General features: G+C 47.8%; 1 protein-coding gene across 2 annotated transcripts in view; it reads right to left on the bottom strand.

The window, feature by feature from the left end:
* ZC3H3 (zinc finger CCCH-type containing 3) overlaps window positions 1–12,034 on the bottom strand; it is a 182,555-nt gene that overhangs the window by 104,050 nt on the left and 66,471 nt on the right. For both annotated transcript variants that reach the window (XM_072851804.1, XM_072851805.1), the window contains exon 4: window positions 1,396–1,546. In XM_072851804.1, the coding sequence (XP_072707905.1) occupies window positions 1,396–1,546 (151 nt within the window). The remainder of the gene's footprint in view (window positions 1–1,395; window positions 1,547–12,034) is intronic.

Below are 12,034 nucleotides of genomic sequence, written 5' to 3'. Positions count from 1 at the left end.
AGCTAAGAGCTTAAAAAAAACAAGACAAAATAATAGACCTAATTTTCTATTTTAAAAAATAGTTTGAAAATAAACACCTTTTTTTTAAATCTCTCCGTTTACCTGGTACTTTGCCTCATCAACCTGAAATCTTCCAAAACCAACCCTCCCTTCAGATACCAATATTTGTGAAACTCAAAGCCAAATTCACTTAGTATAGGCAAAAATCAGGTGAAGTTAGGCTTTAAAAACAATCACTGCAATCTTTGTCTCTCCGCAGCACCCACCATAAAAGCCGTCAACCCTTGGGGCATTGCTGGGAGAAATAATTTTTGGAAGAAACCACCTGGAGCAGGGCGTTGATGCCGACCCGTGTCGCTGCTCCACCAGAGGAGCCGATGGTGGGGGACAGCCCGCAGCATCCCCCAGCTCCTCGGGTTTGCTACGCTGGAATGAATAATAAAACGAACAAGCCCATAGCGGAGCAGAGCAGGCTCTCTTCGCCCAAAATATTGCCTGTGACAGTGGCAAATCAGCATTTCAGTGATGGGAGAAGTAATTCTCAACCTAAGAATAGCCAGAATCTGGGTTATAACCAAAACCATCAGTTCTAATAGCACCTTTTTTAAGAGCACCAATTACCGTAATGACTTTTCTGCTTATACACAACTTTCAGACTTTGTCTTGGCCTCCGAGACGTTCGCTGGTAACATCTCCACCAGCTAACGTGGCTGCAACTCACTCGTAGATGAAATACGGATGTCAACACAGCTGATTTAGGAAGAGTCAGCCTCAAAGCTACAGCACCATCCTTTGGTGACATTCTTCTTCAGACGGGTGCTGGCACGCCGAATTATTTGCTACAGGGCCGGGCTGATGCTCCACCCGTCCAGATAACCTGGGAAGAAGCAAGTTTGTGCCTACACCTACCTCTTGGTGTAGGTTTGGGGCATCTGCCTCCAACACACTTTCAATAAGCTCCTCTGTAGCACCAACATACACAATAACGTGATAAAGCAGAGGGAACATCTGGCCCCGTTAGCAGGCTTGACCATCCCTAATTAACAGGCCACGTCTATCTCCAAAAGAAGCAGGAAGTTTACTTAGGTCTGATGTAAAAAGCTGTGTGCGTTGATTCATCTTCCTTACAGCTTATTTAACTGCTTCATGGAAACAATTAATTCAAACAGGGAATATATATGAAGCCACAGACTGCAGTAAGCTGTTGGCCGCCGGCTCAGGCTAACGTGATTACTAATACGATTTTACACTTTAAGTCAATAAACTGCGTAGAAGTGGCTAAACAAATAGAGAAATTAAGCGACGAACATGCAATGGTAATAAGACAGAGCCAACATGGGAGCTCCCTCAGCTCCCGCGTCCCAACCAGCTGCATTCAAGGGATGGAAGAATTACCTGGATGTCACGGGGCGCCTCATCTTCCAGTTGGGAATGGGGCTGCTGAAGGACGATAAGGCTGGAGACACCACGTTCTTCTTCACTATCCTGTAGCGTGTCTTTATCACCTTGTTGGCTGGCGGGCTCCTTACGAAGTGTAAGTTGGCTCCTACGAGAAAGCAAAAGGAAAAAAGGGCTTGAAATTCAGGTGTGCATGGGGCAGAAGGGACCTCACCAACGTAGGTCCTACAGCCAACTCTTTTGCACCTGCAAAAGGGGCAGAAGACCCCTGGGGTGCGTCAGGAGTGGGACCACCATGGGTGATGATAACACAAAGGCTCTGATGGGTTTGGGGGTGTTTGGCTTCACCAGCCCGGCAGCAAAACTCTACCAGGTGAATCATGGATTCACCAACAATACCTTGATCCCCAACATCTACATTGGAAACAGATTTATACATGTCATCATTCCCGTTTTCATCATATTTTGCAGGATGATCTACACGCCAATTTATTCTGCTCAATGTTTCATGCAATTAACAGTTATATGTTTGACTCTGGTTTTCCTCCACTTGATAGCTAGCAATTTTTTCCGCGGCTTTAAGGAATGCATCTAATTGCCCGACTTTTATAACATACAGCTATAACTGCCCAGATAATTAAAGCTGACACTACATGCTGAGACTAAGTCTTCTGGTTTTATAACTGATTTAAAGGGCTGGCTGTTTTTCTTGGAGATACTCTAATTAAAATTATTGCAAGGTTGAGAGGGGAAAAGCCGAATCATTATTTCCCCTGAAAATGTTGTACCCGTCCCCATGTTTGTCTCTGCGAGAGAAGGGAGAAGAGTATTGCTTCCCAGGTAAACTGGTAATCTCAGGATGTCGGATCTGTGTTGAAACAAGAAAAACAGGGAAATGCATTTCAGAGCCGATCTCATTCCCTAGAACGGAGGGAGCAGCTTCCCCGCCTCCCCGCAGCAGTGGTAACGGTGATCCGTGATTAATACGGAGAATATTTTCTTTCTTGTGCATTCCCAAGCAAGCCAGTGTCGCACATCGGGTTCATGAGGGATCAAGCAGCCGGCAGCATGAATTTCCACTCCCAAACTCAGCCAGAGAGTTACAACTTCTGCTGGGGGGGTAGAAGAAAAGCAGGTTCTGCCACGACAGAAGAACCACTGGAATTTTTCATAGTAAAGATGATGCTCCTTGACACTATACTGTAAGATAAACGATCACCGAGCAAGGAGCGTATGGAGGGATTCACAGCCTTCAACGCCGCCTATAAAGCCCCGAGCACACTCACAACACCACGCAAATAATCTCTTTTATATGGCTGCGATAAAATTTGGAAGGCGTTCAGGCCAGCTTTAACTTGGCATTGCACTTGCCCACACTGCAGCGTATGGGACCTCCCTCTTTGCACCATGCATGAAGCCAGATCCTCACACCAACACGGTTATTTTGAGAGAGGCTTTTTTCCATCCCTCCGACTCCTATGCGGGACCCCTGTTTAATTAATGCATCAAAATAATGCCTCCATGGAAATTATTTTCTGTGGCGTCGCAGTAAGCAGCACACTTTTGATGATGCTTTCAAGACCGGCACGCTGCTGTTAACCAGCGAGCATCCGTAAAACCAGCAGTGCAACAAAGTACGCTCCAAGTAAGGGTGCGTTAAGTCAACTGGTAAATGCTGAACAAACTGAAAAGCCAGGAAGTTAACGCCAGTAACTTAAAGAGCTTTTGGTGATTTGGAATAAAAATTAAAATAAAAGAAATTAAAATAAAACCAGATGTTTTGTGGGCCCATGTGAACTTCATGAAGTTCAAGCAGGCAAAGGGCAAGGTCCTGCGCGTGGGTTGGGGCAATCTCCAGTATCCACACAGACTGGGGGATGAATGGATGGAGAGCAGCCCTGAGGAGAAGGACTTGGGGTACTGGTGGGTGAAAAACTGGACACGAGCCGGCAATGTGTGCTTGCAGCCCAGAAAGCCAACTGTATCCTGGGCTGCATCCAGAGCAGCGTGGCCAGCAGGTCGAGGGAGAGGATTCTGTCACACTACTCCGCTCTGGTGAGACTCCCCTGGAGCACTGCGTCCAGCTCTGGGGTCCCCAGCACAAGACAGACATGGACCTGGTGGAGCGGGTCCAGAGGAGGCCACAGAAATGGTCAGAGGGCTGGAACACCTCTGCTGTGAGGAAAGGCTGAGAGAGCTGGGGTTGTTCAGCCTGGAGAAGAGAAGGCTCTGAGGAGACCTTCTTGTGACCTCTCAATACTTAAAGGGGGCTGATCAGAAAGATGGAGAGAGACTTTTTACCAAGGCCTGTAGTGACAGGACAAGAAGCAAAAGTTTTAAACTGACAGAGGGTAGGGTTAGAATGGACATAAGGAAGACATTTTTTACAATGAGGGTGGTGAGACACTGGACCAGGTTGCCCAGAGAAGTTGTGGATGCCCCACCATTGGAAGTGTTCAAGGTCAGGTTGGACGGGGCTTTGACCAACCTCATGTAGTGGGAGATGTCCCTGCCCATGGCAGGGGGGTTGGACTAGAAGATCTTCAAAGGTTCCTTCCAGCCCAAACCATTCGATGATTTGATGACCAGAGGAATTGCAGACACCCATCGCTTTAGAGGTGAGGCAAGAAGAGAGAGGAAAGAAGATGGAAAGCAAATGGGTTTTCATCACTGTTTCCCTGTCCTGGGACTTTTTGTATCAGACTAAATTCTTCAGCGCAACAACTGCACCATTGCATGTATTTTTAAAGCCCTTTGCAAGGTTGAAGCTCTAATTACAATTATAATTGCTCGCAAGCTCCGGCAAAGTTGGAGCGTTTTGCTTCAGAGCACTGTATTTAGGATTGTAAAATGGGAACAAAAGGACAGACATGCAAACCCCTGCATGGCCCAACGCTGCACACACATGATGGAATCCCAGCTATGGTGCAGGCTGGTGACTATGAGACTCTTTTGCCACCCATGAGGCGTGGACGCATCCAGCTTCTCATGGATATAGCATCCATCACGTACCCAAAGCAGCTCTTTCGCACCAGGGAAGGGATGAGAGCCGCAAACCCGCATCCTCCCCAAACAGCGACAGCAGGAGTTGACCCTTTCCCTCCGCCGCTCCGACCTTACAAAATTATTAAGCTGGGAATTTGTTGAATACATTATTAACAATTTTTTTTTTTGCCCCTACGCAAGCTCTAGTTGCCACTAATCAACCCAGAACCTCATCAAACTCCTGCCTGACATCGTCCCCCGCCTCACGGTCACACAAGAAATAGAGGTCCCAAATTGTTGTGGCTTGCAGGCGTCCCCCCCCTCCTTGCACAGACGGGCTGGCACCTGGTAAACTCTATTCCCCGGAGGTAATTGGATGGTGTATTCATGCCGGAGCTGCTCTTCTGAAAGTGCCTGCGCGCACAGCTCCAGCATTAACCACCTCCTGAAAGAGACTCTCCGAAGAGCTCAGTTTTCTATTATTACTTGCTAGCTGAGGGGTTTTGTGTAGATAATCATGTTATTTAGATAGGATGTTGGTTTAATTCCCTTCATTACAGGCTCCCAGGGTTGTAATTTTTTTTCTCCGCATGATGTATTCCCCGTGGCACATTTCACTCAAATCAAACACTTTACGCTTTTATTACAAACAATACCCCAGCGTCCCCCGTTATCAGCCCAGCGCACACATGCACACTCCTCACAGAGATCCAGAGGTCAGTTCTAATGACTAATCGATCTCATTAGCTTTCCTAATTAAAAACTTTACTACCGCAATGGAAGACAAACTACAAAAAAACTGCTTGCATCATATTTGAATGGGATATGAGCATCATTTATCAGCCAGGGCTCGCAGCCTGTGCCCATCACAACGGGCCGGGCACTGCTGAGGTTGGTGCTTTATTCGGAGCCATGCATGCCCCGGGCACCGCTCACACCTACCATGCCCGTGGAAAAAATCCTGGTGCAAACTCCAACGCTGACCTTGAGATGGGCAATTTGCTGTCAAAACCTCTTGCCACAGTGTTCTGAGCAGATGGGATCTGGGACCCACCAGCGCAGGCATCCTTTAGGAAAGGGGTTGAATGCAACACGGTTATGAGGATCCGTATTTCTGCTCTTATTTTGCCGTGAGAGGTACCAGGAACTGAACCCCCAGGGAAGGTGAAGCAGGGAGGGCAAAAACAGGGCTGGCTCCTGGGATGTCTGTAGGACAGCTGGAAATAGCACAAGGTCCAACTCACTTTCCGGCATCCCTAAAACATATAAGCACCACCGCACCTTAAACTTTTATACTCTCCAACCATTCCACATTGCCTCTTATTTCTATTCTGTGTCTCCCCAAAATGAGTGATGTTTTAATATTTAAAGGTGATCGCTTTTTCCCAACCCCAAAACAAAGTGGAGAATTAAGATGACTTGCAAGGAAGTTTCAACAAAAAAAAGTACAACCTTTTGTAAAAACATGCGTTCATCCCCACGGCAAGAAAAATGCGGGGGGAACATTGACCCTGCTCTTACTTAGTCCAAATCCTTCATCCCTATAAGCCCCCATCAAATCTGAATCCTCTACATCTGCCAAAAAATGAGCAGAGAGGAGGCAGATATTAGCTAACTTTGCTTCTCAATCGAACCAGGTCCTATAATCTCGGTCCTACAATAACATAGGGGCTGGCACGCAGGCGGTGGGGAATGCCACAGCCTGAGCCATTTATTTCTGTGTGGCTGTGCTGTTACAGCATCTCTCCAGGGACGGGCCAGCATTGTCAGCCAGTCGAGCCCTAACGAGCAAGCGTGCATGTCCATGCAGCAAGAGGAAGATGCTGCTGCTCGGGGTGGATTAGGGAAACTGCAATATTGGTGGAGTAAATCCTGTCCACCTCCTGCTGGGAAAAAGAAAGTTAAATAAGCAAGGAGCGCTGATTCCCAAATTCAAGAGATTATTGCTGCGTTTGGAAAAGGATGTGGGAGAGAGAAAGCTTCCCATGTGGGCACGGGAATTGCACAGGAATTGGAAAAGTAATCGGTGCTGTGGGCCATGACATGACCTGAGTCCCTGCCAGGTCTCCTACCCGCAATCATCAGCCACCACAAACCTCCCCGTGTGTGAGCCTCCGCCGGGGCATGCTGGACCACCAGCGGCTCAGTGCCGAGCTGCTGCCGCTGCTGTTAAACCGCTCTCCGAGGCGAGCCGGAGAAGCGATGAGTGACAGGTACATTGATCTTCCAGCACTTAGAAGCGAGATGACAGCGGGAATGAATGCAAATTGGGGAGCAGAAGCTGTACCTTTGATACAGTGCCGGTATTGTCCTCGGCTCCAGAGGAAACCTTGGGGATGCAAAGCAATGCAGCAGGGCCACCCTAAGGGGCCCTTTTAACTCAGTCATGACAAGTCCACTAAGAAAAAAGCAAAGCAGAGGCCAAAAACCTGATAAAACTGAATTGCTTTTTCAAAGACAGTCATTAGGAAGAAAAATAAAGGGCTACGGACTATTAGTACATGTGCAAAGGATGCCACCAGCATGCCATAACTCCTGATACAGGCTCTGCTGCTAGCAGAGATTTAAAAAACATGCACTCGAAACCAAAAGCAGCTCCAAAAAGAACTGAAAACCTCTGCCGAAGGGTATTCTGAAAGCAAACACTTTCTAACATGAAGATGAATCCCACAAACATTCTCGCCGCGGGATTTGCTCCAGGTCTGGAAGTAAAGATTCAGCAAAAACCACCGTTATCTCTTCCTCAGCTCCCAGAACGAAGCTGCCGTTCACCTGCTACCCAAAGCAAACCCACACTGCGGCAGCAGGCGGCTTGCAGCAGCAGGAAAATCACCCACATGGAGTGATGCTCCGGGACGGCATGGGACCAAAACTCCCTCCCTTTTGTAAAGCCCCAGCAAGACCGTGTCCTAATTTGATATCCTTCTATGATAAGGTCACCTGCCTCGTGGATGAAGGGAAGGCAGTGGATGTAGTTCTTCCGGATTTTAGTAAGGCTTTTGATCCTGTGCCTCACCACATCCTTCTGGATAAGTTGTCCAACTGTGAGATGAGCAGGTACACACCACGCTGGGTGAAGAACTGGCTGAAGGGCAGAGCTCAAAGGGTTGCAGTGAATGGGGCTACATCTGGCTGGCGACCGGTCACCAGCGGTGTGCCTCAGGGCTCAATCCTAGGGCCGGTTCTGTTCAATATATTTATCAATGATCTAGATGCAGGAGTTGAATGCACCATTAACAAATTTGCTGATGATACCAAACTGGGAGGTGCCGTTGACTCTTTCAAGGTGAAGAGGCCTTGCAGAGGGATCTCAACAGATTGGAGGATTGGGCAATCATCAACAGCATGAAATTTAACAAGTCCAAGTGTCGGATTCCGCACCTAGGATGGAGTAACGGTGAACAGAGGTACAGATTGGGAGGGGAGTGGCTGGAGAGCAGCCCTGCAGAAAGGGATCTGGGGGTGCTGGTCGACAGCAGGGTCCATAGGAGTCAGCACTGTGCCCTGGCACCCAAGAGGGCAAACCACATCCTGGGGTGCATCAAACACAGTAGAACCAGCCAGTCAAAAGAGGTGATTATCCCACTGTATTGAGAAAGAAGAAGAACAAGGAAGAAGAAGGAGGAAAAAAGAAGAAGAAGGAAGAAGGAAGAAGAGTTCCAGTTGCAATGGCCCTACAAGGATCATCTAGTCCAACTGCCAACTAGCGCTGGACTAGATTTAGCATTGGTGCAGCCTCACCTTGAGTATTGTGAGCAGTTCTGGGCCCCAGCATTTAAGAAGGATGTGAAGGTACTTGAAAGCAGCCAGAGAAGGGCAACAAAGCCGGTGAAAAGGCTGGAAGGCATGTCCTCTGAGGAGTGGCTAAGGACACTGGGTTTGTCTAGTTTGGAGAAAAGGAGGCTGAGGGGTGACCTCATTGCTCTCTACAGCTTCCTGAGGAGGGGACGTGGAGAGGGAGGTGCTGAGCTCTTCTCCCTGGGATCCAGTGATAGGACACATGGGAATGGTTCAAAGCTGCATCAAAGGAGGTTCAGACTGGACATTGGGAAGCATTTTTTTACCGAAACGGTGGTCAAACCCTGGAACAGGCTTCCTAGAGAGGTGGTCAATGCCCCAAGCGTGTCAGTGTTTAAGAGGCATTTGGACAATGCCCTTAATAACATGCTTCAACTTTTGGGTCAGCCCTGAAGTGGTCAGGCAGTTGGACTAGATTGATCACTGTAGGTCCCTTCCAACTGAACTATTCTAGTCTAAAACGCAATGTGCAGCTTCAGGACAACTCAATATCAGGCTGATAAATATAAGCTGAAAAGAATCCAGACAACAGCAGCAATAACACAAATCCACCACAAACTCCTCAGCTCTTTGTATCTCAAATACATGGGAAATGGAAACATGGAGCTTAAGTTATCAAGGACTCTTAGAAAAGGAAATTTTACAAGCACGACAGAGGCAAGAAACTTTTCCAGCATGCAAGGAGCTGGTTGTAGCAGTCCGACCCCAAAACTGCCAAAATGTGGGTAAACTGGAGGCACGTACAGCACTACCAAAGAGCAGTTTAACAAGAGCGTGCCAGGGAAGAGAGAAATTTTCTCATCCGCATTGCAAGCCAGTGACTCACTACACCTTGCTGAGGTTGTCACTGCCCCGCTGAGCCTGGTGCCCTCCCTGCAAGAGGCTCTGCAGGCTGAAAAAGCCTCAGGAACTTGCCGTCCCATCAAGAATGGCCTGGGAAGGGATCTCAAGTAGCTTCCCTGGATACGCTGGGCAAGAAGCTATTTTGCACCATATGCAGTACAACGGGAGGGTGAGGGGTGCAGGGTCACAGCTGGCGACAGGCATTGATCCAGCCGGCTCCTGGGAGCGGAGCAGCCGTGCAGATGAGCTTCAGATACTGGAGCTGTGAGACCCACCAGACCACCACTTCTCAGCACAACAGCATGGGGAGACAGAGGTAAGATAGAGGGAAAATTCCAAGCATCACCCTCGTCCCTCCATCACCCCCATGGTGAGCCCACACCAGCAGGCGAGGGCAAATTTGGTGGCAGAAGAGGGGTTTGCAGCCGGGAGCGACCTCAACAGCAAAAGTACTGTGGGAAGCTCCAACGGCGAGGATGCACCAGCTCCCCTCCTGCTGCGACAGCTCTGTGCACATGGAGAAGAAACGTGGTTTTGGGGTCCCAACTATTGCCCTTGTTATCAACCTAGAGCCTCGTGCTACCTGCTTTCCTACCACAGTGGAGACAACACTTTCTCGACGATTATTCATTAGTGAAGGACTTGAGACCTTAATTTCTGCTATAAAATTCATCTCTAAAAAGAAGCGATGTCACGCTAACAGGAGGAAAGCTAAAAATCCCAGAATTTAAAAGCCTACATGCCACTTCTCCCATTTCTATTTTCTCAATTTTGAAATAGGTGGTTTCGTTGAGGCGTACCTTAAGCTCAATTTCTTGAGGGGAAAACAAAATAACATACAAAGACACCACTTTGCTGTAGGGTCTGCAACAAAACTTTGCAAGGCACTTTGAAGACAGGATGTGCCACGCAGTTATTTTTCTTTTTCCTTAAACACAGTGAATTTTAAAACGTTGTGCCCTTCAAGCATGTTAGGGATTCCGATATTTTTTAAAAGAAAACACAATCCCAAATATTTTAGCACTTATGATCAAGACTGAGAGCGGCATTGAGTTGAGGAACCATGGGGTTTGCAGTGACACAAGCGGCTGGGGTTCACCAAGGAGGTCCAAGACAGCTCTGCACATCTCCACGGCAAGGGGCTCTGCAGAGGTTGGATCCAGTTTTGGGGTGAGTTTTGTTTTCTTTTATTAAACCGGGCAGCAGCTCCGTCTTGTTCCAATATTGGACTTGTGCACAGCAATGGGTATTTTGCAAACAGCACTTGAAGAGTAACGTGCTGGTCTGGATGCCGTGAGCTGTGCTGTGCTTGCACAACCTGCCAGTCCCACGCTGTGGCCATCACGTTCGAGGCCGCTGAGGATGCACTGAGAGCCTCATGAAAAATAACGCTGATACCAGCCGCCGATAAAACAGCAATGTCCACAGCATCCTCCCTGAAACCAGGAGGGTGAACTACCCCGGTATAGACAGAGGAATGTAAAGAAACATTCTCTGTCCCTTCGCCAAGTGTTGCTTTCTCCGAGAGACTTCTCACCATTGGGTGCAAAGGCAGAAGCAAAACCCCGGCACCCAAAGTCCCTGGGGATACCCCCGTCCCCAACACCACGTACTTTCCAGAAATACTGCGGATGGGAAGGACACAGCACATGGAGGAAAAAAATGAGAAAGACAGAGAGAAGATGGGCTAAAACAAAAAGGCAGCAGCTGGGTTTGGGGACCGGACACGGGAGCAGAGAGCATATAATAGCAATTACACTGAATAATATGCACGAAAAAGGAAGGGTCCCAGCAGTTAAAAGCTGAAAGTCACTAAAAGCCAGCGTAGCTCTGCCTCCAATGGCCTTAAAAAAACCCCCTGTACAGCTCCAGAAGAGGTTGTAGACCTACTCAATCCCCACCTGGATCTTTCAAGAGTTATATTAATGGATCATGTATCAAGTGACGTTGCAACAAGGATAGATCTGTGGGTGAACCTGAGTAAAGTTTCATTACAGCTCCTACACGCAAAAGTAAATCGTTTTGGTGTTTCCAATTTCACCAAAAGCACCTGCAAAACATCAGCTATGAGCCACGTGGCGCTGATGCTTTTTGTTCTGGCTACCAACTTGGCCAAGTCCCTAGAGTTAACAAAAGGATTTGGGATTACTGTAATACTGTTACGAATTTAGTGTGAAAGCAGACACCAGTATTACGGGATGATTATCACAGAGCATGTTCAATATGTTCACACAGAATGGCACAGCAAGAGGTTAATTATATTGCTATTGGAATCAGCTTCCAAAAGGACCATCCTTCGGTTTAAGAGGAGAATTTAATTTTCACACTCATTCAGTTCTGAGCTCTTTCAAGAGCGACGGCTATTTATGCCAGAATGTAAACGATGGTTTATGATCATGAACTGCTGCTTAATAGGAAATAAATCCAATTGATCAAAAGTGCTTTACCTGTGACCCCAAGCAAGACTGCTGTTCAGGCTGTAATATTCACAGAGGACAAGAGAAGCACGGGCTTTGCAGCTGAAACATTTTAGCGGGCTCCAAACCCATTGCAATATTTGCTTAGCACGGCAACCGCTTTCAGCTGGGAACATTTGGGGAATTAATACCAAATCTGCTTCGCTAATTCCTTTACGCTGAACGGACCGCAGGCAAAGATGAAGTCAACGTAACGCATCAGGCACGACAGTGCATTGGTGCGGTGGCACTTGCTAGAGATCAACCGTAAGGAAATACGCATTTTAGCAGGGAAGGTATTAAAATCCACATATACTATTCAAATGAATTGCATGTGTCTGAGTATGCACCTGAAAGTCCTGGTTTTAAGCAAAAAGAACAGAACTTTTGTTTCCTGGAACTATGGAGTGGGAGCAATGGGGAAAGCATTGCCCAGCTTCAAGGGAAAAATCAAGAGATGCGACCAGCAGGTCGAGGGAAGGGATTCTGCCCCTCTACTCCGATGTCCTGAGAACCCCCCTGGAGCACTGCGTCCAGCTCTGGGGTCCCCAGCA

The sequence above is a fragment of the Ciconia boyciana genome, chromosome 2, assembly GCF_034638445.1.
Source record: "Ciconia boyciana chromosome 2, ASM3463844v1, whole genome shotgun sequence".
NCBI lineage: Eukaryota > Metazoa > Chordata > Aves > Ciconiiformes > Ciconiidae > Ciconia > Ciconia boyciana.
This window is presented reverse-complemented; position numbering and strand designations above follow the sequence as displayed.